General features: G+C 37.0%; 1 protein-coding gene across 7 annotated transcripts in view; it reads right to left on the bottom strand.

The window, feature by feature from the left end:
• TRIM2 (tripartite motif containing 2) overlaps nt 1–27,121 on the bottom strand; it is a 260,093-nt gene that overhangs the window by 46,990 nt on the left and 185,982 nt on the right. For all 7 annotated transcript variants that reach the window (XM_059922630.1, XM_059922629.1, XM_059922627.1 and 4 more), the window contains 3 exons: nt 25,031–25,096; nt 21,610–21,667; nt 17,858–18,006 (listed from right to left, as the gene is read on the bottom strand). In XM_059922630.1, coding sequence (XP_059778613.1) covers nt 17,858–18,006; nt 21,610–21,667; nt 25,031–25,096 — 273 coding nt within the window. The remainder of the gene's footprint in view (nt 1–17,857; nt 18,007–21,609; nt 21,668–25,030; nt 25,097–27,121) is intronic.

Below are 27,121 nucleotides of genomic sequence, written 5' to 3'. Positions count from 1 at the left end.
AGTATGGTGTGTACTTCACAAGAACTTGCTGAAGGACCAAATGGCTCTCCATTTTACTCAGGATAAAAATCATGCGATAGCATGGATGGCCTTACACTGCCTGGCCACCTTCCCACTTTATCTCTCTGCTCTGAGTTCTACTACTCCCTTTCACTTATACTTACTCTAGCCAGACTGGCCTCTTTGACGTTTCTTAAACTTACTGGGTATGCTGGTGTCTTGAGGCCTTTGTGTTGGCTGTTTTCTCTGTCCAAACATTATCTCTCTCTGGATGTTTCTCCCCAAGATATATTCACAGGTTAACTCCCTCTCCTCCTTCAAATCTCACTTCCTCAAGGTCTACTCTGACCACTCTATTTTAAATCTGCACTCCACCCCCCAACTCTAGTACTACTTAAAAATTTTTTTTCACATACCCACCACTTTTTCATACAATACATAGTTTGCTTAGTGATGTTTATTGTTTGATGTCTGTCTCCCTCCACTAGAATGTGAGCTCCACAAAGGTAGGGATCTTTGTCTGTTTTGCTCACTGATGCATGACCCAAGCACCCTGAATGGTGCCTGGCCCAGAGTCTGCTCAATAAATAAACACATGAGTCACAGTGACAGACAGAAAATGAGAGTCTGCCAGAAGGTGTGGTGATACTTTCTCAGCACTGTGAGTATCTGAGGATATTTCAAATTCAGATACTGGAAAAATCCAGGAAAGGAAGAGTAAGCTGGTAAGAAAGAAGCAACGAAAAACACACAGACTTGCCATAGGTGTGATCAAGCACAGGTGGCCTTGGTGAAGAAAGTAGGGATAGGGGAAGTAGAAAAATAAATGAACATCTGTATATGAGAAAGTTTGAAAAGCTAAGACCTGATGCTCTCAGTCTTTTCCATCAAGTAGAATGCAATATCAAAACTCCAAAAAGAACTGGTAATTTTATTTAAGAACTACAAATAGGAAGTAGCTTTGTAATTTAGCTTATTAAAAGGAGAAATAAAAAGTTGCCAACTGTTTACCGTTTTTATATATATGTGAACTTTGTGATATCAAATGCTACAAAAATAAAAGTTCCTTCTTATCTGGAAGAGATACTAAAAATTATAAATCAAGAATGGAATCATTAAAATGTCTAGTGGTGACTTTTAATCCTTATTGAAAATTATTTGAAGAGGTAATATCCAATACAATAAAGATAGAAAGAACTTCCACTGAGAAAAACTGGCTTGATTTTGATGTATATTACTTCTCACAGTTTTATTTCCTAAGAAAAGTCCATTTTGGAACATTAGTTAAGCGTAATTATGGAAGTTTATAATGTGATTATGCCATTAGGTGATGAGCCTCTGGCTTACTACAGGAAAACAATGTAATTCTTGTCTCATTAACAAAGGGATATGGAGCTTTGACATGGGAGAGGTAAATATAAAACTCTTTTTGAGAGAGAAAGTTGCACTATCTTCTAAGAAACAAATCAGTTTATTTTAATAAACTGAACATAACCTGATAATCCTAACTAAAGAAGTAATGTCACTTCAAAAAATTGTCACATTCTTCTTCATTTTCTTTTTTCTTTCTTCACGTAAATAAAAACAATGACGAGCAACAAACTACAAATGCAACAAGCCATACAGTCTCTGTGTACTCTCCACTGTCAAGAGTCACTTACCTGTTATAATAGCTACCAATGACTGCCTTTAGAGAGCCAGGCCTGTAGAGGATGCAGTATATACATGACCTCATTGGAGGTTTTGATATTGCCACTTTACAGATTAAGGAACTGAGATCCAGAGAGATTAGGTAATTTGACCAGGTAGTAAATGGCAATATTGCTGGTTTAATCCAGGTCATCTGGATACCAAAGCCTATGTTTTTCACTGAGAATCCTGTTCCTCTGGGCATCATACTAATACATTAAATTTGTTAACATTCTAAATACAAATACACAATGTCCAGAACAATTTCAAGTGAGGCATCTCCAAGGGAAAAAAAACTATATTTTGAGCTATAAAGCATATACTTAGCTAATATTAATACTTTGTTTCGTTTTGCTTTTGGCCGTGCCGTGCAGCATGTGGGATCTTAGTTCCTCGACCAGGGATCAAACCCGTGCCCCCTGCATTGGAAGCACAGAGTCTTAACCCCTGGACCGCCAAGGAAGTCCCCTAATACTAATACTTTGAAACAAGGGATTAGAATAAAATGGTATTTTTGATCAAGAAGAACCTTTCAATGCAGAAACTAAAATTTCTAAAATAAATAAGAGCCTCTGATATTTAAAAAATCTCAGCAGACAAAATGTGAACACATATCAATGAAAATATATTTGTACAGCAAAAATAGCAAAAAAGAGATTATCTATACAACAAATAAGATATTGGCCAAGTATTTCCCTATTTCAAGGAAATATAAAAACACATATATTATTTTGTTGATGCCCTGCATCACCCCTACAACCAAACGGGAAAAAATCAACGATAAAGCAGCGCACTTTCTGTATAACCCATGTATTCACAGGGAACAGGTTACATAACCATTAAACACTTATCTGATCAATCGTGCTGCAGTTACAGAACTTTATATTCTCACAAAATAACATCCTATTTATAACACTACGCCTGCAGCCAACCCTTTTGGTTGACTGACTCATCTAAGCCATCCCCAACCTCCTTCCTCCCTTTTACCCACTTCCACTCCTAGTCTCCTCTACAGAGAGATGTGACACTGTTTCGCTCTATAGATGTAAGCCAAAGTCTGTTGGAGAGCTCTGAGAAAGCTTTTGTTTTCCTGCAAAGACAGACATTCCAGCAACTTCCCTTTCCCCTCTTCCATACTATCCTTCAGATATGACAAGAGAAGCAGTGGCAGCCATCTCATGACCATGATGGAAAGGCCAAGAGGACCACAAAGATACGGACATACCACTAAACCACCGATCAACATTAACAGATACCTACCTCTAGACTATAAGTGAGAAAAATAAACTTCCATTTATTTAAGCCACTGTTAGTCAGATATTCCATTATTTTTAGACAAAAGCATTCTTGATCAAACATACAACTTTCAGGCTAACAAGAACATGGTTTAGAAGCTGGTCAGTTGTCTGATGTGTTCATTCATTCATTTGTTTACATGGTTAAATGCCTACTTTACATCAGGATTTAGTACTAGGTTTTGGGGAGAGAAAGTTGAATATGGCTTTTAGTTTGAGACACTCACACTCAATACAAGAGGGAGATGTGTAAATAAGACAAGTGTGATAAATGCTCTAACAGAGCATGAACAAACTTCAATGATAGCACAAAGAGGAACCATGAGTTTTTTTTCATTTTGTTGTTTCAAAAGTCAAAGTCTAGGTTTAAGTCAGAAAAATATAAGACCGGCCAGAACCAGTCCTGTTCTGTCCTCTTCAAATGACAAACTGAAGACAGGAGAGTCTAAGAGGAAAGGAAGAACATTAGACACTGTTGAGGGTTTCTGATAAGGGCCCTCATCTACCCTCTCTGGTATTGTAAGATTAGCTACAAATACAGATAAAGGAGTACAACTACAGAGCCCCTAGAAAACCTGGAGGGTATAGGAACAGAGAAAACCTATCACTTCCTGTCTGGAACCCTGGGAAGAAGCAGCCTCACAGGTACTGTCCACACCATCATGGCACAGGAAGTGCAAAGAAGCACTCTTGCCTCTGTTTTCTGGAGCAGAGTGGGCCTGGGACAACGACTAGCTGGGCAATTTCACAGTGCACACGCCTGATGTGGCCTCCATACTGCCAGCGGAAGCATCTTCCTAAAATAAGGTTCTGATGGTCTCACTTCCTACTCAAAATTCTTCAGCTTAGATACACAGAGCCCTTCATTATCAGGATCTGCCTACCAATTTAGCTTTGGCTCATTCATCCCTCACGCACAATTGAGCGGTACAAAACAACTCAAGATTCTTTCATACATTATGTAGTCTATACACATCTATCTGGTCTTGGCATATAATAACAAAAGCTAAAGTACTTACTATGGATTAGTCATTGTTGTAGGCAGTTATATACAACACATTTAATTGTCACAACTACCCTGTGAAGTAGGAAATATTACGACCACTTTATAGATGAGAAAACAGAGGTACAAGAGGTTTCTAGTAAATGGAAGAAGTTGGATTTGAATCTAGAGAGTCTGGGTCTAGAGTCCACTCTCTTAAACCACTGTGCTACACTGCCTTAACATACAGGTCTCTGTACTCAGAATGCCCTTCACCCTCAGCTCCCTTATGGACTCCCATACATCTTTCCAGAATGAACTTAAATGTCTCCTTCCTTAACCGTAAAGCCGTTCCTCAGCAGAACTAACCTTCACCCTCTGCCATCCTCTTCCATGTTGTACATTATCACACCATATTGCAGAGATTTGTTGACATGTGTGTCTCTTCACTAGACTGAAGTCCTGGAGGACAGGAACTACCTAATTTATCATTATATCCCTCTCATTAGTCACAATGCCTGCCATAGCAAGCATTCACTAAACATTTACTGAATTGAATGAATTTCAATAGAGGTAATGCCTATTTTTATTCAAAAACATTTCAACTTGTCCACACAGCCCAAGAGTGGCCTTACTCTTTATCCACTCAGTTTTACCAATAAAGAATTCCATATACTGATGGTTCCCAACTTGTGATGGTTTGACTTACAATTTTACAACTTCATGATGGTGCAAAAGCAATCCACATTCAGTAGAAATTGTACTTGGAATTTGGATCTTGTCGCAGCTAGTGACAGGCAGTACACACTCCCCGTGATGCTGATGCTGGGCAGCAGTGAGCGGCAGCTCCCAGGCAGCCGCGCCATCACCAGGGTAAACAACCAACATGCTTACAACCGTTCTGTACCCAGACAACACTTGTTTTTCACTTTCAGTATTTATAAATTACATGAGATATTCAACACTTTACTATAAAATAGGCTTTGTGTCAGATGATTTTGCCCAACTGTAGGCTAATGTAGGTGTTCTGAGCCCTTATAAGGTAGGCTAGGCTAAGCTATGATGTTCGGTGGGTTAGGTGTATTAAATGCATTTTTGACTTGCCATAGTCAACTTCCCATGGGGTTACTGGACATAACCCCACTGTAAGTGGAGGAAGATCTGTACTCATTTCTAAAAACTGGTAAAAAGGTTTTTTTAAATTATCCTGAGAATCTATTAGTGGCTCCCAAAACCCATACACTGTGTCTGAAATCCGACTCAGTGTGGATTTCAAAATGTATCATAACCCGACTCCTAGAAAATCTGTCCCCCAAACTACCTTCCACTAGTAATAAATAGGTTGCAAACCAGAACTTGGTGAAGAACTAAGGAAGATCTCAGCAGAGCAAGAAAACAAAGAGTATGATTTCCGTAATTCTGACCCTTTAAATTAAAAAAATCAGTTAAAAACTGCTACATAGACTTGCTGCAGCACTAATGAAACTCTCTGAATCAGTGGACTGTTATCAAGACTAACTTCACATCTTTTGTTTCCTCTAATTCTCATTCACTTCCAGCCTCCAGAACCATGAGAAATAAATGTCTGTTGTTTATAAGCTACCAAATCTGTGGTATTTTGTTACAGCAGCCTGAATGGACTAAGATAAACTCTTAAAACTGTCCCTGGCTGACTGCTCAGTAAATTCTGGCTACCGTTACCAACAACAGCATCAGTGGCTCCCTCTGTTCCCCTCAGTAATTTCCTCCATCCATCTAAATCTAGGCAACTTTCAGCTCAAAATAATCATTTCTAAGAAGTCTCCCTTAACTATATAGACTTTTTTTCATAAAAGCTAATTAACATCTTTTCATTAAAAGTTAATTAACTACGTAAGGTATTTATCTTCCCTTACCAAGTAAAGTATAAATTATCTCAACATGAAACACATATTCTATTATTTTTATATTGCTCAAAGATCTTAGCACCAAGCATGTACAGAGGCACACAGTGAATATCTGTAGAAGCAGTTAATACAATCCACACACAGTTGATGGCTTATTTGCTATCTTAGAAAATGTTAAAGAGAAACATAAATTATAACCATGAGGCTTTTTAGACTGTCTTTAATAATGATCAACATATACAACCTAAAGGCAAGAGAGAAAAAAAAAAGTTTCTTGATTTAATTTTCAGACTTGCTACAAGAATGCCCATTCTCAAGAGACAAGTACATTCCTGTACATAATTGGAATCACTGGCAGAAGCAAAGCAGAACAGAATGATACGGAAAAAAAAAAATTAAGACCTCCCTCTCTCTAATCTGGAAGTAATTAACAAGAAACTCAAAAGAAGTTAACATTTTACTTTGGCAATATGCTGAACAAACTGATCTTTCAGTACACTTGAATTTGGAATCTGCTTCAATTCAAAATTAACTGAGTGACTTCTATCTTTATATAAATCCCACCATCTCTTGCAGCATTTTTAATCTCTATCACTCATTCAGGCAGTCAGCCATATAACACTTTTCACTCTTCATTTTACTATTTCATGTGTATATATCTTATCTTCAGCACAGGTTACAGGTTCTTTCTTAATAAAGCATGGATCTTGATTTCTACTTTTTTGAATTACCTCCAGTATCTGGTAAAATGTTTTGCACATAGTGGACCCTCAAATATTTGTTCTAACTGAACAAATAAACTTACAGTATATACTCCTGGGTGAGTAATAATTTAGTCAAATCTCCAGCCACTACATAACTGAGTGCCTATGTACACCGGCACTTTACATATACCACTTAATCTACTCAACCCTTTGAAGTAGCTATAATCTTTTTTTTACAAATTGGGAAACTTTAAAGGTTTCAAAGAGCTTAAGAAATTTTCCAAGATCCTTACAACTAGTAAAAAGTGAAACTGTGATTTCAATCCATGTTTGATTTCTAACTACTTCTCTTCCCATTAAGCCATATTGCTTCTCTAAAATGATGAGCACCCCTCAAAGCCATGGTTGAGGGGCATAGTATGATACTGACATTCCTCTCAAATTTCAGTGAGAGAATAAAGTAGGTTTAGGTTGGTGAAATGGTACTGAGTTTTTTCTTGAATTTTATTTTATTTTTTATACAGCAGGTCCTTATTAGTCATCCATTTTATACACATCAGTGTATACATGTCAATCCCAATCGCCCAATTCAGCACAACCCCACCCCCACCCCCCCCCCGCCGCTTTCCCCCCTTGGTGTCCATATGTTTGTCCTCTACATCTGTCTCAATTTCTGCCCTGCAAACTGGTTCATCTGTACCATTTTTCTAGGTTCCACATATATGCGTTAATATACGATATTTGTTTTTCTCTTTCTGACTTACTTCACTCTGTATGACAGTCTCTAGATCCATCCACGTCTCAACAAATGACCAAATTTCGTTCCTTTTTATGGCTGAGTAATATTCCATTGTATATATGTACCACAACTTCTTTATCCATTCATCTGTCGATGGGCATTTAGGTTGCTTCCATGACCTGGCTGCAATGAACATTGGGGTGCATGCGTCTTTTTGAATTATCGTTTTCTCTGGGTATATGCCCAGTAGTGGGATTGTTGGATCATATGGTAATTCTATTTTTAGTTTTTGAAGGAACCTCCATACTGTTCTTTACAGTGGCTGTATCAGTTTACATTCCCACCAACAGTGCAAGAGGGTTCCCTTTCCTCCACACCCTCTCCAGCATTTGTTGTTTTCAGATTTTCTGATGATGCCCATTCAAACTGGTGTGAGGTGATAATTCATTGTAGTTTTGATTTGCATTTCTCTAATAATTAGTGATGTTGAGCAGCTTTTCATGTGCTTCTTGGCCATCTGTATGTCTTCTTTGAAGAAATGTCTATTTAGGTCTTCTGCCCACTTTTGGATTAGGGTGTTTGTTTCTTTAATATTGAGCTGCGTGAGCTGTTTATATATTTTGGAGATTAATCCTTTCTCTGTTGATTCGTTTGCAAATATTTTCTCCCATTCTGAGAGTTGTCTTTTTATGTTTATGGTTTCCTTTGCTGTGCAAAAGCTTTGAAGTTTCATTAGGTCCCATTTGTTTATTCTTCTTTTTATTTCCATTACTCTAGGAGGTGGATCAAAAAAGATCTTGCTGTGATTTATGCCAAAGAGTGTTCTTCCTATGTTTTCCTCTAAGAATTTTATAGTGTCCGGTCTTACATTTAGGTTTCGAATCCATTTTGAGTTTATTTTTGTGTATGGTGTTAGAGAGTATTCTAATTTCATTCTTTTACATGTAGCTGTCCAGTTTTCCCAGCACCACTTATTGAAGAGACTGTCTTTTCTCCATTGTATATCCTTGCCTCCTTTGTCATAGATTAGTTGACCATAGGTGTGTGGGTTTATCTCTGGGCTTTCTATCTTGTTGCATTTATCTATGTTTCTGTTTTTGTGCCAGTACCATATTGTCTTGATTACTGTAGCTTTGTAGTATAGTCTGAAGTCAGGGAGTCTGATTCCTCCAGATCCGTTTTGTTCCCTCAAGACTGCTTTGGCTGTTCGGGGTCTTTTGTGTCTCCATACAAATTTTAAGATGATTTGTTCTAGTTCTGTAAAAAATACCATTGGTAATTTGATAGGGATTGCATTGAATCTGTAGATTGCTTTGGGTAGTATAGTCATTTTCACAATATTGATTCTTCCAATCCAAGAACATGGTATATCTCTCCATCTGTTGGTATCATCTTTAATTTCTTTCATCAGTGTCTTATAGTTTCCTGCATACAGGTCTTTTGTCTCTCTGGGCAGATCTATTCCTAGGTATTTTATTCTTTTTGTTGCAATGGTAAATGGGAGTGTTTCCTTAATTTCTCTTTCAGATTTTTCATCATCAGTGTATAGGAATGCAAGAGATTTCTGTGCATTAATTTTGTATCCTGCAACTTTACCAAATTCATTGACCAGCTCTAGTAGTTTTCTGGTGGCATCTTTAGGATTCTCTATGTAGAGTACCATGTCATCTGCAAACAGTGACAGTTTTACTTCTTCTGTTCCAATTTGTATTCCTTTTATTTCTTTTTCTTCTCTGATTGCTGTGGGTAGGACTTCCAAAACTATGTTGAATAATAGTGGTGAGAGTGGACATCCTTGTCTTGTTCCTGATCTTAGAGGAAATGCTTTCAGTTTTTTCACCATTGAGAATGATGTCTGCTGTGTGTTTGTCGTATATGGCCTTTACTATGTTGAGGTAGGTTCCCCCATGCCCACTTTCTGGAGAGTTTTTATCATAAATGGGTGTTGAATTTTGTCAAAAGCTTTTTCTGCATCTATTGAGATGATCATATGGTTTTTATTCTTCAATTTGTTAATATGGTGTATGACATTGATTGATTTGCGTATATTGAAGAATCCTTGCATCCCTGGGATAAATTTCACTTGATCATGGTGTATGATCCTTTTAATGTGTTGTTGGATTCTGTTTGCTAGTATTTTGTCGAGGAGTTCTGCATCTATATTCATCAGAGATATTGGTCTGTAATTTTCTTTTTTTGTAGTATCTCTGTCTGGTTTTGGTATCAGGGTGATGGTGGCCTCATAGAATGAGTTCGGGAGTGTTCCTTCCTCTGCAATTTTTTAGAAGCATTTGAGAAGGATGGGTGTTAGCTCTTCTCTAAATGTTTGATAGAATTCACCTGTGAAGCCATCTGGTCCTGGACTTTTGTTTGTTGGAAGATTTTTAATCACAGTTTCAATTTCATTACTTGTGATTGGTGTGTTCATATTTTCTATTTCTTCCTGCTTCAGTCTTGGAAAGTTATACCTTTCTAAGAATTTGTCCATTTCTTCCAGGTTGTCCATTTTATTGGCATAGAGTTGCTTGTAGTAGTCTCTTAGGATGCTTTGTATTTCTGTGGTGTCTGTTGTAACTTCTCCTTTTTCATTTCTAATTTTATTGATTTGAGTCCTCTCCCTCTTTTTCTTGATGAGTCTGGCTAATGGCTTATCAATTTTGTTTATCTTCTCAAAGAACCAGCTTTTAGTTTTATTGATCTTTGTTATTGTTTTCTTTGTTTCTATTTCATTTATTTCTGCTCTGATCTTTATGATTTCTTTCCTTCTGCTAACTTTGGGTTTTGTTTGTTCTCCTTTCTCTAGTTCCTTTAGGTGCACGGCTAGATTGTTTATTTGAGATTTTTCTTGTTTCTTGAGGTAGGCTTGTATAGCTATAAACTTCCCTCTTAGAACTGCTTTGCTGCATCCCATAGGTTTTGGATCATCGTGTTTTCATTGTCATTTGTCTCTAGGTATGTTTTGATTTCCTCTTTGATTTCTTCAGTGATCTCTTGGTTATTTAGTAACGTATTGTTTAGCCTTCATGTGTTCGTGTTTCTCGCATTTTTTCCCCTGTAATTCATTTCTAATCTCATAGCATTGTGGTCAGAAAAGGTGCTTGATATGATTTCAATTTTCTTAAATTTACTGAGGCTTGTCACCCAAGATGTGATCTATCCTGGAGAATGTTCCGTGCGCACTTAAGAAGAAAGTGTAATCTGCTGTTTGGGGATGGAATGTCCTATAAATATCAATTAAATCTATCTGGTCTATTGTGTCATTTAAAGCTTCTGTTTCCTTATGTATTTTCATCTTGGATAATCTGTCCATTGGTGTAAGTGAGGTGTCAAAGTCCCCCACTATTATTGTGTTACTGTCGATTTCCTCTTTTATAGCTGTTAGCAGTTGCCTTATGTATTGAGGTGCTCCTATGTTGGGTGCATATATATTTATAATTGTTATATCTTCTTCTTGGATTGATCCCTTGATCATTATGTAGTGTCCTTCCTTGTCTGTTGTAACATTGTTTATTTTAAAGTCTGTTTTATCTGATATGAGTATTGCTACTCCAGCTTTCTTTTGATTTCCATTTGCATGGAATATCTTTTTCCATCCCCTCATTTTCAGTCTGTATGTGTCCCTAGGTCTGAAGTGGGTCTCTTGTGGACAGCAGATGTATGAATCTTGTTTTTGTATCCATTCAGCGAGTCTGTGTCCTTTGGTTGGAGCATTTAATCCATTCATCTTTAAGGTAATTATCGATATGTATGTTCCTATGACCATTTTCTTAATTGTTTTGGGGTTTTTTTGTAGGTCCTTTTCTTCTCTTGTGTTTCCCACTTAGAGAAGTTCCTTTAGCATTTGTTGTAGAGCTGGTTTGGTGGTGTTGAATTCTCTTAGCTTTTGCTTGTCTGTAAAGCTTTTGATTTCTCCATCAAATCTAAATGAGATCCTTGCCGGGTAGAGTAATCTTGGTTGTAGGTTCTTCCCTTTCATCACTTTAAGTATATCATGCCACTCCCTTCTGGCTTGTAGAATTTCTGCTGAGAAATCAGCTGTTAACCTTATGGGAGTTCCCCTGTATGTTATTTGTTGTTTTTCTCTTGCTGATTTCAATAATTTTTGTTTGTCTTTAATTTTTGCCAATTTGATTCCTATGTGTCTTGGCATGTTTCTCCTTGGGTTTATCCTGTATGGGACTCTCTGCACTTCCTGGACTTGGGTGGCTATTTCCTTTCCCATGTTAGGGAAGTTTTCAGCTATAATCTCTTCAAAGATTTTCTCGGGTCCTTTCTCTCTCTCTTCTCCTTCTGGGACCCCTATGATGCGAATGTTGTTGTGTTTAATGTTGTCCCAGAGGTCTCTTAGGCTGTCTTCATTTCTTTTCATTCTTTTTTTTATTCTGCTCCGCAGCAGTGAATTCCACCATTCTGTCTTCCAGGTCACTTATCTGTTCTTCTGCCTCAGTTATTCTGCTATTGATTCCTTCTAGTGTATTTTTCATTTCAGTTATTGTATTGTTCATCTCTGTTTGTTTGTTCTTTAATTCTTCTAGGTCTTTGTTAAACATTTCTTGCATCTTCTCGATCTCTGCCTCCATTCTTTTTCCGAGGTCCTGGATTATCTTCACTATCGTTGTTCTGAATTCTTTTTCTGGAAGGTTGCCTATCTCCACTTCATTTAGTTGTTTTTCTGGGGTTTATCTCGTTCCTTCATGTGGTACATAGCCCTCTGCCTTTTCATCTTGTCTATCTTTCTGTGAATGTGGTTTGTGTTCCACAGGCTGCAGTACTGTAGTTCTTCCTGCTTCTCGGTACTGAGTTTTTGTGTGTGTGTGTTTTTTTTAATATTTATAGCAAATGCCAAATGATATAAATCTTTTATGAACGACACATCAAAATCTCACTCTGCAGTGCTGAGAACAGAAGGTATAGGACCTACTGCCTATGACTTGAACTGTGACTTCTGAGCAAGTGTGTGAGATTAAGCTTTGACCTCCAGCTTTTAAATGGGGCTGTGAGGATAGGAGTATGTCACAAAGCACACTGGAAGCCAACTCTTAGACCAGTAGGGAAAGGAGTATATTGACAGTAACTAATCAGAACATCTTATCCCTCATTCAGAATAAATAAACAGTGATATTAAGTTCACTTATTAAAAACAGATTCACTACCCTAGCAAGAATCTCTTGCTTACTTTTTATGCCAAACTCCTTCACTTGCTAAATAGAGATTACGTTAAATCCAGAGGCGAAGAAATGAAATGCGTACATTTGGCCAGATTATCTCTGGTTTAAGTCAAAAAAGAAATGCTTAATCAGCACCTGTTATGGCTAGTTTCAGGCATGAATAACTGTCTGGAAGAAGGTAAGAAACCATACCAGAAACACCAACCATAAAGAAACAAGTTAATAAACTGGACTTCCCTAAAACTTAAAACTTCAACTCTCCTAAACACAGTTAAGAAAATGAAAAAACGAATCACTGACTGGGAGAAAACATTTGGAAAGCATTTATCTGATAAAGGATTTGTACCCAGAACGTGCAAAGAACTATCTAAACGTAATAATAAAAACAAACATATAGGGCTTCCCTGGTGGTGCAGTGGTTGAGAATCTGCCTGCTAATGCAGGGGACACGGGTTCGAGCCCTGGTCTGGGAAGATCCCACATGCCGCAGAGCAGCTAGGCCCGTGAGCCACAATTACTGAGCCTGCACGTCTTGAGCCTGTGCTCCGTAGCGGGAGAGGCCACGAAAGTGAGAGGCCCGTGCATCGCGATGAAGAGTGGCCCCCGCTTGCCACAACTAGAGAAAGTCCTCACACAGAAACAAAGACCCAACACAGCCATAAATAAAATAAATAAATAAGTTAATTAATTAATTTAAAAAAAAACAAACAAACATATAGATTTAAAAAAAGGCAAAAGATCTGTATAGAGACACTTCATCAATGAAGATATATGGATGACAAATGAACACATGCAAAATACTCAACATTGTTAGTCACCGGGGGAAATGGAAACTAAAACCACAAGATATCACTACATACTTATTAGAATGGGTATCATACCAAGTATTAATGAGGATGTGGAGAGACCAGAACTCTCATACACTGTTGGTAGGAATCTAAAATGGCACAGGCACTTTGGAAAACAGTCTTGGCAATCTCTTAAAAAGTTATATACACACCTACCATATGATCCAGCCATTCCGTCCCTAGGTATTTACACAATATAAATGAAAACATATGTTCATACAAAGACATATACGAATATTCATAGAAGCTTTATTTATAATAACTCCAAACTAAAACAAACAAAACCCCCAAATGTCCATCAACAGGTAAACAACTGTTGTATATCTATACAACAAAATACCACTCAGCAATAAAAATGCATGAGTAACATATACAGCAACATGGATACATCTTAGTTATGCTAAGTATAAGAAGCCAGGAAATAGAGTATATACTGCATGATTCCCTTAATATAAAATTCTAGGAAATATAAACTAATGTATAATGGCAGAAGGCAAATCAGTGGTTGCCTGGGGATGGGGGCAAGGGAAGCAGTGTGTGTGTGTGTGTGTGTGTGTGTGTGTGTGTGTGTGTGTGTGTTGGGGGTGGGGGAGGGCAGTGGGCAGGAGACAAAGATTAAAAAGGGGAATGAAGAAAATTTTAGGGGTGATGGGTATGTTCCTTATCTTGATGGTGGTGATTGTTCCATGGATGTATATATATGTCAAAACTTATCAGTATATAAACTTTAAATATGAGCAATTTTGGTATGTCAATTATTCCTCAATAAAGCTATTTTTCAAAAAATAATCAAAAAGATAAGATTTATACATTTGGGAAGTAAAAAGAATGAAAAATCTGTGATACGTATCCTTTAAGATGGTCCCAATGATCCTTGCCTCTTGGTATTTATGCCCATGTATAATCTTTCCTTGAATGTGAACTAAATTTAATGATTTGTTGCTAGGGAATGGAATGAGGCAGAGGTGATAGGATGTCATTTCCAAGATTAAGATACAAAAAACCCTGTGGCTTCTGTCTTGGACTCTCCACACACATTTCCTCTGAGGAAAGGCAGCTGCCACATTGTGAGCTGTCCTATGGAGAAGCCCATGATATAAGGAATGAGGGAGGCAGCTGGCTAAAAGCTATCAAGGAATTAAGGCCATCAGTCCAATAACCTTCCAGGAACTGAAGACCTCAGCCCCATAGCCTGTAGGGAACTAAATCCAATAACCATTAAGATTGAGTTCAGAAGTAAATCTTCTCCCAGATGAGCCTTCTGATGAGAATGCGGCCCTGGCCAACAGTTTGACTACAGCCTCATGTGAGACTTTGAGCCTAACTAAACCTGATCCACAGAAACTGTGAGATACAAATGTTTGTTTCTTTAAGCCATGAAGTTTTGGGGTATGCAGTTCTGTTCCAGCAATAGATAACTAATATAAGATCTAAGTCACATTTATATAAAAAAAGTCTTCAAAGCAAATTTATCCATTTTGGATATATACTTTTAGAATACAAAGAGAGTATTTGACTAAAACTACATTAAATGGGGGCTTAATTTTCTTATGCAATATGAAGTCCAGAGGTAAGGCAGTCCAAGGCTAGTGCAGTGTGTCAAAATGCCACCAGAGACCCAAGCCCTTTTAATCCAGGCCTGGCCATTCTTAGGGAACGTCTTCATCCTAACACTTGTTACCTTAGTGTCACAATATGATCTCATGTCCATATCACAGAAAAGAAGAAGGGGTTTTGCCTTATCAGGAAAGTGAACATTTTCTCAGAAACCTCAAGCTAGTCTTCCACTTACATCTCATTCATCAAAAGTGTTTCCCACTGCCATTCTTAGATGCAAGGGAATCTGGGAAGATAAACATTTTTTAGCAAGACACACTGCTCCCTCAGCATAGTAAATGTTTTGTTAGTAATGAAGAAGGGGGCAATGTTTATTAGACAGGCAACCAGCAGTATTTGCCAAAGTCATACATTTTATTTATGGTAAAACTAAAAATATTGCAGGAGTTTATAGAAGGGCAAGAACACAGTAAGCTATGGGAGCTTGAGAAGGTTTCTGAGGGGAGATGTTTAGAACTGGCTAGGGAGAAAGGAAAGACAAGAGAATTCTCAAAGGGGATAAAAGCAAGAACAAAAAATCATGAAGACAGGAAAATGTAACAAGGCCTAAAAATAAATTACCCTGTATAAAGCTTTTAATTGCATAACTAAGTTTAAAAAAAAATCCTGAGTGATGAATATGCATGTTGTTTCCTAGCAAGGAAAAAAAATGCATCATCATAGATATGCAACAAGCTCCTACTGTATAGCACAGGGAACTATATTCAATATCTTATAATAAACTGTAATGGAAAAGAATCTGAAAAAGAATACACACACACACACACACACACACACAAACACACATATAACTGAATCACTTTGCTGTACACCTGAAACTAACACAACATTATAAATCAATGATACTCTAATAATAATTTTAAAAATGCAGCATCATGTTTAAGAGATGAGACATGGGCAAAGGATCTGAATGGGCATTTCTCTAAGGAAGATATACAAATGGCCAGTAAACATATGAAAAGATGCTCATGATTAGTCATAAGGGAAATGAAAGTCATAACCATAATGAGATACCACTTCAAACCCACTAGGATGGTTGGAATCAAAAAGTCAGGTAACAACAAGTTTTGGTGAGGATGTGATGAAACTGGAACCCTCATACACTACTGGTAGGAATGCAAAATGGTGCAGCCACTTTAGAAAACAGTCTGGAAGTTCTTCAATCAATGAAATATAATGTTATCATATGACCCAGAAATTCCCAAGAGAAATAAAAACATATGTCCACATAAAAACTTGTACATGAAATTTTATAGCAGCATTATTCATAACAGTCAAAAGGTGGAAATAACATAAATGGCCATCAATTGATGAGGAGACAAACAAAATGTGGTATATCCAAATAATGGAATATTATTTGGCCGTAAAAAGGAATGAAATACGGATACATATTACAGCATGGATGAACCATGAAAACATTATGCTAAATGAAAAGAAGCAAGTCAAGAAAGACACATATTATGTGATTCCATTCATATGAAATGTCCAGAACAAGGAAATCTAGAGACAGAAAGTAAATTAGTGGTTGCCTAGGGCTGAGGGGGTGTAGGTGGGCTGTTATGACCTTGGTTCAAACCACCATTACTTCATAGCTGGATGATTCCAAGAACTTAACTACCTGGTTTCCTGCTTCCATTCTTTGTTCGCTAATGGATTCGAAATGCCTAGAACAGTATCTGGCACACAGAGGAAAGTAAGTATCCAATAAATCTGTTGTTGTTATTTTGACTTCAAATCCTGTGTTCTTTTTCAGTTTTTTCTCTTGATTTATTTTGTGGGTATGTATCTATCATGGGAGCATCCAAACCCCCTTCCTATTTTGGCGAATTGCAGGCACCAAAAGGAGGCAGCTACCTCCCACCATAGAAACTAGAAACCCCAATTATTTACTTCCCCAGTTCCCCTGATAACTAGAGTGTGGGCACATGGCCAAGGCTTGGCTAGTCTCATGTACCTCCAGAATTGTGAGCTGGTACAGAAGTTTCTTGGTGGTTTTTTATTTGTTTGTTTTATTTTGGTGGCAACAACATCTGGTTCTTCAGCCAGGAGTGCCAGTGGAGTTATCTTCTGAGGTCAGCAATGTCAACAGAGTTCGGTGCAGTGTTTGATGCACCAGTATCCTCATCAGAAAGGCTTCATGGTGTGTTCTGGCTGTGTATCTTCCCTCAGTTCCTGCCTACTTTTAGAACTGTGTGTCCACCCTTCCCCATGATTCTGCAAGTCTATCTTATATCTTTCAATAAATTTCTTTTCTGCTAATGTCAGCCAGAGTTAGTTTGTGTTGCTTGTAATTAAGAACACTGACTGAAAGAAGACTCCCCATAAAGTTGAACCTTCTTAAACCCAGGAGCATCATTTTAAAAAGTGGTGTTTCAGGAGGATTTTCCTGTGAAGAAACACAATCTCATATAACCTCTAAACAGAGAGAAATTAATTTACTTTACTATTGTTGATTAACTTTTCCTGTTCTTGTTATCTACCAGAAAAATCGGGATTCTTTCTCCCTTCACCCCAAAACAAGTCCACAGCCCCTTTCCCTAAAGTTTCATTCCTTGCCTATATAGTAGTCCCTTCATCTGTGGTTTCAGATTCCACGGTTTCAGTTACCTGTGGTCAATCACAGTCTGAGAATATTAGATGGAAAACTCCAGAAATAAACAATTCATAAGTTTTAAATTGCATGCCATTCTGAGCAGCATGATGAAACGTTGCACCTTCCTGCTTCATACCACATGGGACGTGAGTCATCCCTTTGTCCAGTGTATCCTGCCCATTAGTCACTTAGTAGCCACCTTGGTTATGGGGTTATTGTCATGGTACCACAATGCATGTTAAAAATTTAACAGAAGCCACTAAATGAAAGAGGATTAAGTAAAACAAATTTCTTTCTTACAAAGCAAATCTATTATTTTAAATTGTGGTGGCGTACCTGAGATTCCAGAACCTCCAGCTTACGTTTCCTGGCGTGAAGAGCTTTACTTGGAAAAGCCCAATAATAATTAGATGTTCCAATTCTCTCACAGTCAACCATACCATCATCAACCAAGCTCTGAAGGACTTCTTTTACTGACATAGCAGCTAGGAGAGATAATTTTTTAAAGACTTCATATTAAGACACATCATAAATCAAATTAAAAGGCCAATAACTGGGGAAACACTTGCAATAAATATTACAGATTGAGTCAGTAAGTTAATAAATAAGGAGCTTTTAAAAATAATAACAAAAGAAGACAAATACTCCAACAGAAAAATAAAATACATCAATGGGCATCTATAAAATATGTATGGTCAGGGACTTCCCTGGTGGTCCAGTGGTAAAGAATCCGCCTTCCAATGCAGGGGGGATGCGGGTTCAATCCCTGGTTGGGGAACTAAGATCCCACATGCCGGGGGCAACTAAGCCCGTGCCACAACTACTGAGTTCGCGCGCCTCAACTAGAGAGCCTGCGTGCCGCAAACTAGAGCACACGCGCCCTGAAGCCCACGCACCACAACTAGAGAGAGAAAACCTGCACGCCACACTAGAGAGAAGCCCACGCGCCACAACGAAGAGCCCACATGCTGCAACTAAGACCCGACACAGCCAAAAAAATAAATAAATTAAATAAATATTTTTTAAAATGTACGATATTTGTAATAATATCGTCAATAAACAAGAAAAATGTTCAAACCCACTAATAATTGAAGAAATGCAAAATAAAGCATGAGATACAATTTCTTGACTACCAAATTTAAAACACTAAAAATTGTAATAAAGGGTTCAGGGAAATGGGTACTCTCAACATGGGTGGAAAAATGTATCAATATGTACCTAAAACCTTAGGTCTATGCATATCTCTTATACAGAAATTTCACTTTTATAAATTCAGCTAAAGAAAATAATGATGGATATGTATAAGGATGCTTGTCAAAGCACTGTTTTCAATAGCAAAACCCTAGAAATCAGTACAATAATGGGACTCAAAAGTATTCTTTTTGTAATGATATACAATGCATTCATTAAATTTATGTTATAAAATATTTAATGGCCTGGATATATATACATCCAAAATGTAATATATAGAAAAGTAAGTTAAAAGACAGTATGCACTTATGTGACAGTAGTTATCTTGAATTAAGGTTAAGAGGCAATTCTTATTTCCTTCTTTTTGCTTATTTTTCGTATTTTTTTCCAACAATGAACATGTATTACCTTTCTTGCTAAGGAAACTAAAACAAAACTACTAGGTAAAATTAAACAATAAATACATAAATATATTGGATGTTATGGCTAGGGGTAAGATTAAATATCAGAAAAGAGTTTTTAAAATAGCATGTAAAAATACAAAGTCATATTTCACAAATGTTTGAAATTATAAACCATTCTTACTTTCTATTAAGTAAAACTATACCAAGAAATTATCCGTATTTTAAAGTCCATTTTAATTTTTCCTAGAGCAGATCCCCCAATTTAATAAAATCTATTAAAGATTTAATAAATAAAAAAATAAAGTCTACACCAAATGCAAAACATTCAACCTCATTTATAAAGAAGTACAAACTGAAATGAAATGTCAAAGAATTCTAAAAATGAAAATAGTTCTGAGAAACAAACTTGGGTATAATAGCCTTTCCTGAAGGCAATTTGAGAACACACATAAAAAGCCTAAAACTAGACAAGTCTCTTTTTCTATTCTATTTCTGGGGACATTTCCTAATGAAGTAATATGAGATGTGGAAAAAAGTTTACAGCAGGGGGAGAGGAAGGGGTGAATAGGTGGAGGAGCACAGAGGATTTTTAGGGCAGTGAAAATATGCTGTATGATACCATAATGACACCATAATGATGGATCCATGTCATTATACTTTATGTCCAAACCCATAGAATGTACAACACTAAGAGTGAATACTAATGTAAATTATGGACTTAGTGTGATTATGATGTGTCCATGCAGGTTTGTCAACTGTAACAAATGTACGATGGTAAATGATGTTGATAATAGGGGAAGTTATGCATGTGTGGGGGCAGGAAGTACAGGAGAAATACTGTGCCTTCCTCTCAATTTTGCTGTGAACCTAAAAATACTCTAAAAAATAAGTCTTAGAAAAAATTTATGGATGGCATGTTAATTACACATTAATTTTAGCAGCAAAATTTGGTAACAACCTAGATGGTCAACAATAGCTAATGGGCTAAACAAATTATGGCACAGTGGGTGGCCACAGAATGAAACATTAGGAGATGTAGATGTTGTAAGTCATTTTTTTTAAAGCAAATGACATAGGAAAGTGTAGATGATATGATGGTATATGGAAAAATACACGAACACAAAACTGTACATGCAGCATGGTTCCCTCTCAGAGAAATGGACAGATACATACAAACACAGATAAACAGAACCTAAGAATAAGATATCAAAATACACCAAAATGTTAACAGTAGTGATCTCAGAATAGAGGGATTATGAACAACTTTTATTTTTATTATATTCTTTATAATTTCCAAATCTGCTAAAATAACATGTATAGCTTATATAATCAGAAAGTAAGGTTTAAAAAAATATGTATCATATGTAGTGACCCCTCAAAAGATAACCCCCAGAACCTGTGAATGTGACCTTACTTTGGAAAAGGTTCTATAGAGAGGTAATTAAGGACCTCATGATAAAATCATCCTGGATTTAGGGTGGGTCCCAAATCCAATAACACGTGCCCTTATAAGACACAGAAGAGGAGGAAAAAAAAATGGGGAAGGCCATGTGAAGGCAGAGGCAGAGATTAGAATGATGTGTCTATAAGCCAAGCACTGTGGGCAGCCACCAGAAGCTAGGAGAGAAGCATAAAATGGATTTTCCCTCAGAGCTTCCAGAAGGAACCAACCCTGCCAACACCTTGATTTTAGACTTCTGGCCTCCAGAACTATGAGAAAATAAATTTCTACTGTGTGAAGTAGAAATTAAGTTTATGGTAATTTGTTACAGCAGCTGTAGAAAACTAATACGCTATGTAAACCACATTTAACAAATACCAGAACATACATGAAGTTTTTACTTCTTTTGAAGTAAATTATACCCATAAATAAATACATGTGTATAATTGTGTGTATGTATACGTATGTGTGCACGCACACAGGCATGCATGCATATTCCACTTTAGTTTCACTAGAGCAGATACTTCAAACACAAGAATCATGGTCATGGCCCAGAAACATTATACAGGGACTTTTTTTTTTTTTTTAATTTATTTATTTTATTTTTAGCTGTGTTGAGTCTTTGTTGTTGCACGTGGGCTTTCTCTAGTTGTGGTGAGCGGGGGCTACTCTCTGTTGCCATGCACAGGCTTCTCATTGCGGTGGCTTCTCTTGTTGTGGAGCACGGGGTCTAGGTGCATGGGGTTCAGTAGTTGTGGCACATGGGCTCAGCAGTTGTGGCTCACGGGCTCTAGAGTGCAGGCTCAGTAGTTGTGGCACACAGGCTTAGTTGCTCTGTGGCATGTGGGATCTTCCCGGACCAGGGATTGAACCTGTGTCCCCTGCATTGGCAGGCGGATTCTTAACCACTGCGCCACCAGGGAAGTCCTATATAGGGACTTTTATAAACATTCTTCATCTCTAGAAATTTACGTTTCCATGAAGTGAAAGACTGTTGCAGGAAAGATGACGGGTATTTACCAAAACATTCTGGCACATTTTTTGATACTTACTAATGCCTTTTTCTTTGGGAGCAATCTTCTCCATGTCTTTTAATTGAAATACATCTTTCTGTTTAAAAGAGTTGAAAGATGAAAAACATGCATTTATTTTCTACTATATATTTATATTTACCATAATTATGTTTATAAAATATTATACTAAAAAACTATGACTGGAAGTGAATAGTGCAATAGAATCGAGAATTTTAGAGCTAGAAGAAACTGTAATTATCTTGTTCAATACCTTAAACAGAACCTAAAATGGACAGATTTTGCATGAACATACAATTCTTTAAAGTAACTGGAGGGCAGAATGCAAAGAACATCTTCCCAATGAAGTATAAAATCTAGTTATGATGAATCATTTGTTAACATGAGATAATCAGCTTCTCTGACACTGATTTGAAGAAAACACAAATAGTGCTTTGCTTAGCATATACCATATATCACAGATTAGCAGTTCTAACTAAAAGCAAAACAGACAGCTGTCAAGATTTATTTACATTTAAGGTTTCATGGAAGAGCCACACCTAAGTAAGAAAAACATACAATTTATGGCTGCCTATCAGTCATTCACCTATACATGCTGCATGTCCACCACATGCAAAGCAAAACATTATGGGAAGATATACACAGAGAATATTTAATCTTATGGTTGGAAAAAAAATCTATGCAGAATACTCCTTTCTTCTTGTAATAAGCTTTGGCTGAACCGGTAAAAAGAACTTGGATAATAAGAGTGAAATATTTGAAAAGACTGAAGTATTCAGCAATTAGAACAGAATTATTGTGATTATTGTTATAGAAAGCTGGGATCTATTTCTTCCAATATAAACTTGAAAAGGTAACTTCAATAGGATGGAAATTAGACATCATAAAAATTTAAAACTTCTGCTCATCCAAGCACACTGTTAAGAAACTGAAAAGACTGACTGGAAGACAGTATTCACAAAACATACCAGACAAAAGACCAGTAGCCCAGATATACAACCCCCTGCAAAAAAGATGAATTGATAGATGGATAAAGGAATGGATAGATGAATATATATATATATATATATATATATATATGATAAAGCAAGTAGAGTATAAAATGTTAACGGCAGAATCTAAGCTGGGCATATAGGTATTCATAGTGAAATTCTTTCATCTTTAATAATAAAATGTTGAAAAAAGTAACTTCATCTCAGTACACTTAAGATTTAGTAAATTAAGGAAAATACTAAGTCATTGGTTCTAGAGTGTGAAATAAATTTTTGCACATCTGGGAATAAACTGTTAAAAGAGAATTCTTTAGGGTCTCAGAGAACATGCAGTAAATTACTAACTTCAGGCCTCTAATGCGTTAAAAAAAACCCAATTAATCAAACCTATTCGCAAATACCTTGGGAAAAAGAACATGAACTCATTGAGACATCTGCCTAGATGTGGTTATCAAGGAAAAGCCCCAGACATACTGGCTGCCCCAGTGGGGTTGCTATGTAAATAAATGGGCTTGCAAAGAACTAGCCTCAGGACCAAAGTGGTCATTTAAGTGGACAGAGAAAATGGTCTCAAGTAAATATTGGTTCTCCCCTACATTAAAGAGATAATAAAGGAGAGATGAACACAATGGTTCTAGCTCTCAAAAACAAAAAACTATGTGTAAAGATACCATGGAAGACACACAGTTATAAAGTTAGATAACTTTTAATTAAGCACTTATGACCTGAGCATTATAATGTTTTACACAGATTATTTCATTCAATCCTCATACCAACTTTGTGAACTAGGTACAATTATTATTAGCCTTTTTAAGAGATGAAGAAACTGAGACTTAGGTCAAGTAACTTGCTTAACGTCACAAAGCTATTAGGTAAAACAGACTTCAGGTACAAGTTCTCTATCTTTGAGCTGTACTGTGGCCATGTTCTTCCTAAGTGTAACAGGCAAAGAATTAGTAACTTCAAATAAATCTATGTATGTATTCATATGAATTAATATGTAGAGGAATATATGAACTGAAATCAATCAATTAATACAGTTAATTCCTATCTTTACCTAAAAACTCATTGACTATTGAACTTCTTTAACCTCTAATACTCATTATAGTCATGGTACCTAGTCATTAGTGTCTTAATGTCATTGAGAGAAGAGTTGAAAAAATTTTAATCAAAAACAGCCAACAATACCATAAAGAACAAATTAATTTCCCTCACCACTCTCCCCAGCTTTCCACTGCCTGCTAGGAATTAAATCTACTTTTCTTGCTCTAAGACCATAGGAAAAATATTTCAACTCAGCAGAATAAATAGTCATAATCTTTACCTACAAACTTTATCAATTTATCGTCCTAATCGTATCATCATTATTAATATGATACTCTGTTCTGAATTGCCAATGACTTTTAGTAAGTCATTGTATGTAAGTAAGACTAGTAAGATTTCGCTTAAAGGGCAAACAGTTAAAAAAAAAAGTGCCCACAATATTTCACTTGTTTCACTGAGAATCTGCATTATCAAAATGAAAATGTCAAGTATTATCATTACTTATTAATTTTACATTCTATTTTGCCGTTTTCCCCACTTTCTTCATATTAATATTTGTAAATAATGAAAATAGCCAGTAGGCTGGGGCCAAACCAGACTTTGAAGGTCCTGTCAAGAGGTAAGACGTAAGAAATTAATATTTTTGTAGGTCAAAAGTTTGGATTTTAATCTGGAAGCAAGAAAAGCCATTGTACAGCAACGTGTGAAGAAAACAGGCTCTAGAGCCAGGTGACTGGGTTTGAATCCTGGTTCTGCCACTTAGGAGCAGAAACTTCAAACATATTTCCTGTTAGTGGCAGGCACGAATAACTGGAATAAATTAAGGAGGCTATGTACCATCACATACGTGTTATACCATATGCAGGCTTATAAATGTAAAGAGGCTATATTTAGCACTATCTCTATAATCAGATGATCCCCCCTGGGTTTTTATCCTAGTACTATCACTTCTTGTTTTGAGATCCAGGGCTGGTATCTTAGGCTGTGTCTCAGATGTCCAGATCTGTAGAATAAGGATCTCAGAGGGTTAAAAAGGATAAAATCAGATAACTACACCAAGTGCTTAGAATAGTGAATGGCACCTAGGAAGCACTCAGTAGATGTGAGCTATTATCATTACTATTTTCAGGTAAAAGGGGACACAATCAAATATATGCTTCAGAAAGTTAATTATGGTGCCAGAGTATAGGGCAGTCTGGATAGAAGAGACTCTACAAATCCTGGGATAGGATTCTTTCATGCTCCACAGCTCACAGGAACCACAAGTGTTTGTAGAATTTTATTCATTCTTTAGGAAATTGTTCACTATTGATTTCTAATAAAAAAAGGTACAGTTAACACTGGATGACATAAACTTAAGGAGAAAATTACACAAAATACTAAAAATCTTAAGGAAAACGACTTACCGTCTCAAAAAATATTTCCATCATGCGGGCTCTCTTTTCCTCTGCACTTAGTCCTTTTTTCTTCGACTAAAGCACAAAAGTTAAAAAGTAAACAGTGCAATTAAAAACAAAAACAATGCTTTTTAAGACAACTTGGTTCAAAACATTATCAGAAATAATGCATGGTCTCATCTGAGACCAAGAGGTTTAATAACTCTCAGAGCGAGGCCTCAAGACGGATTTTAACAACGCTACTACTTTATGACAAGCCTTGTGGTAGGTGCTGCCAGTATAATAATAAGAACTGTGACTGAGACAGTGCCTGGCATTTTGTAGAAGTTCAATATTTATCAAATGAGCCAATAAGTCACTGTATTTACCTTCAAAAGACTTAATCTCTCAGGGAAAATAAATAGACATAACTACTTATAATTAACGAACAGGTACATGTACAAATTGCTACCCAGGAAAGAATAAATTAATTCCACCCTGGAAAGGGAGGAGGGTTAGCTAGGAAGGCTAGAGATGAACAGGATTTTGGCAAGTTGAGAAATGGTGAGAAGGGTGCCCTGGACAGATCACACACAGGCACAGTGTTACAGAAGTACATGGAATGCTCCAGAAAGACAAACACTCAGGGACGATTATTATACAAGTGGAGTGGCAGATGAGATGAGAAAGGTTGTCTGGGGCCAGATTATGGAAGGCTGACTGTCCAGCCAAAGAGAGCAGACTTTACTTCAGGCCACGAGGAGCTACTGAGCAATTTCTAAAGCAGGGAGTGACACGATAAGAGTTAGGTAGCATTGTGGAGGGCAGGCTGGAGGAAGGAAAACCATGTCCAAGTAGAAAATGAAAGCCTACTTCAGGTTATTATTATCCTGTCACTACCCTTTAGCTAACTTGAAATTAAGATAATTAAGATGGAACTGAGGGACATACCCGGTGGTCCAGTGGTAAAGAATCTGCCTTCCAATGCCAAGGATGCAGGTTCGATCCCTGGTCAGGGAACTAAGATCCCACACGCCGCGGGGCAACTAAGCCCGCGCACCACAACTAGTGAGCTCGCGTGCCTCAACGAGAGAGACTGCGTGCCGCAAACTACAGAGCCCACGTGTTCTGGAGCCTGCGTGCCACAACTAGAGAGAGAAAACCCGCAGGCCACAATGAAGAGCCCATGCACCGCAATGAAAGAGATCTCGCGTGCCGCAACTAAGACCCAACGCAGCCAAAAAAATAAAGAAAATAAACAATAAAATTAAATAAATAAGTATTTTAAAAAAGATGTAACTGAAATGTATTTTAATAATAAATTTTACCATATATTTTATATAGGGTATATACCTAAAGCTAAAGCCTGAATTTTCAAAACGCCAAACTTCCTCAATGCAAATATTCACAGAAAATAACAAAAGAGAACGAGAACCATAATCTCTAGTACTCTCATGGAGGCTTCCACACTAATGTTTCTGAAGTAATCTGCATCTTTCTTAAAAATTGCATGGGATTATAGAGGAACATAAATTGTTTAGTAAGAACTTTAAAATACTTTATACCACGTAAAAAGCAGACATAAATAAACCAACAATAATAAACCTATCCAACCATAAACTCCATCAGAAACGAGAGCCTACACTAGACAGGGAAAGGAATTTGGAATTGCCGTTCTGAATGCATTCCAGAGTACGTGGTCTAGAAACCCATTAACCCCTTTTCACAGCAAATTATCCAATGTTCCTTGATGAGTTGCACAGGTAAAATAAGTAGCCTCGAAGTTTAACTTTTTCTCTTTTCCCTCTGTCCACAATTTTAAATACTGCAGTTCCCCAGGGTTCTTTCTCTACTGATCCCCTCTCTCCTCACACCTTTTCTTTGATCTCACCTGCTTTCATGGTTTTAACAAACACCTATGCTGAGAACTCAAATCTTTATATCATTGGATTAAGTGGGCGCCTGAGCTCCAATCTCACGTACTTACTGTCTGCTGAATAGACGTGAAACTCAGGAGGTCTAAACTGACCCCTCCTCTCCCACATCTACTCCCCAAACCTGCTGTTCTGGATCTTGAGTTCAGTTAGATTCTACCTTGTTCCCCGAGCCAGAGGCCTGGCA

Source organism: Balaenoptera ricei, chromosome 5, assembly GCF_028023285.1.
Source record: "Balaenoptera ricei isolate mBalRic1 chromosome 5, mBalRic1.hap2, whole genome shotgun sequence".
In the NCBI taxonomy this organism is placed as follows: domain Eukaryota; kingdom Metazoa; phylum Chordata; class Mammalia; order Artiodactyla; family Balaenopteridae; genus Balaenoptera; species Balaenoptera ricei.
Note: the sequence above shows the minus strand (reverse complement) of the source record. Positions and strands in the feature narration are given on the sequence as shown.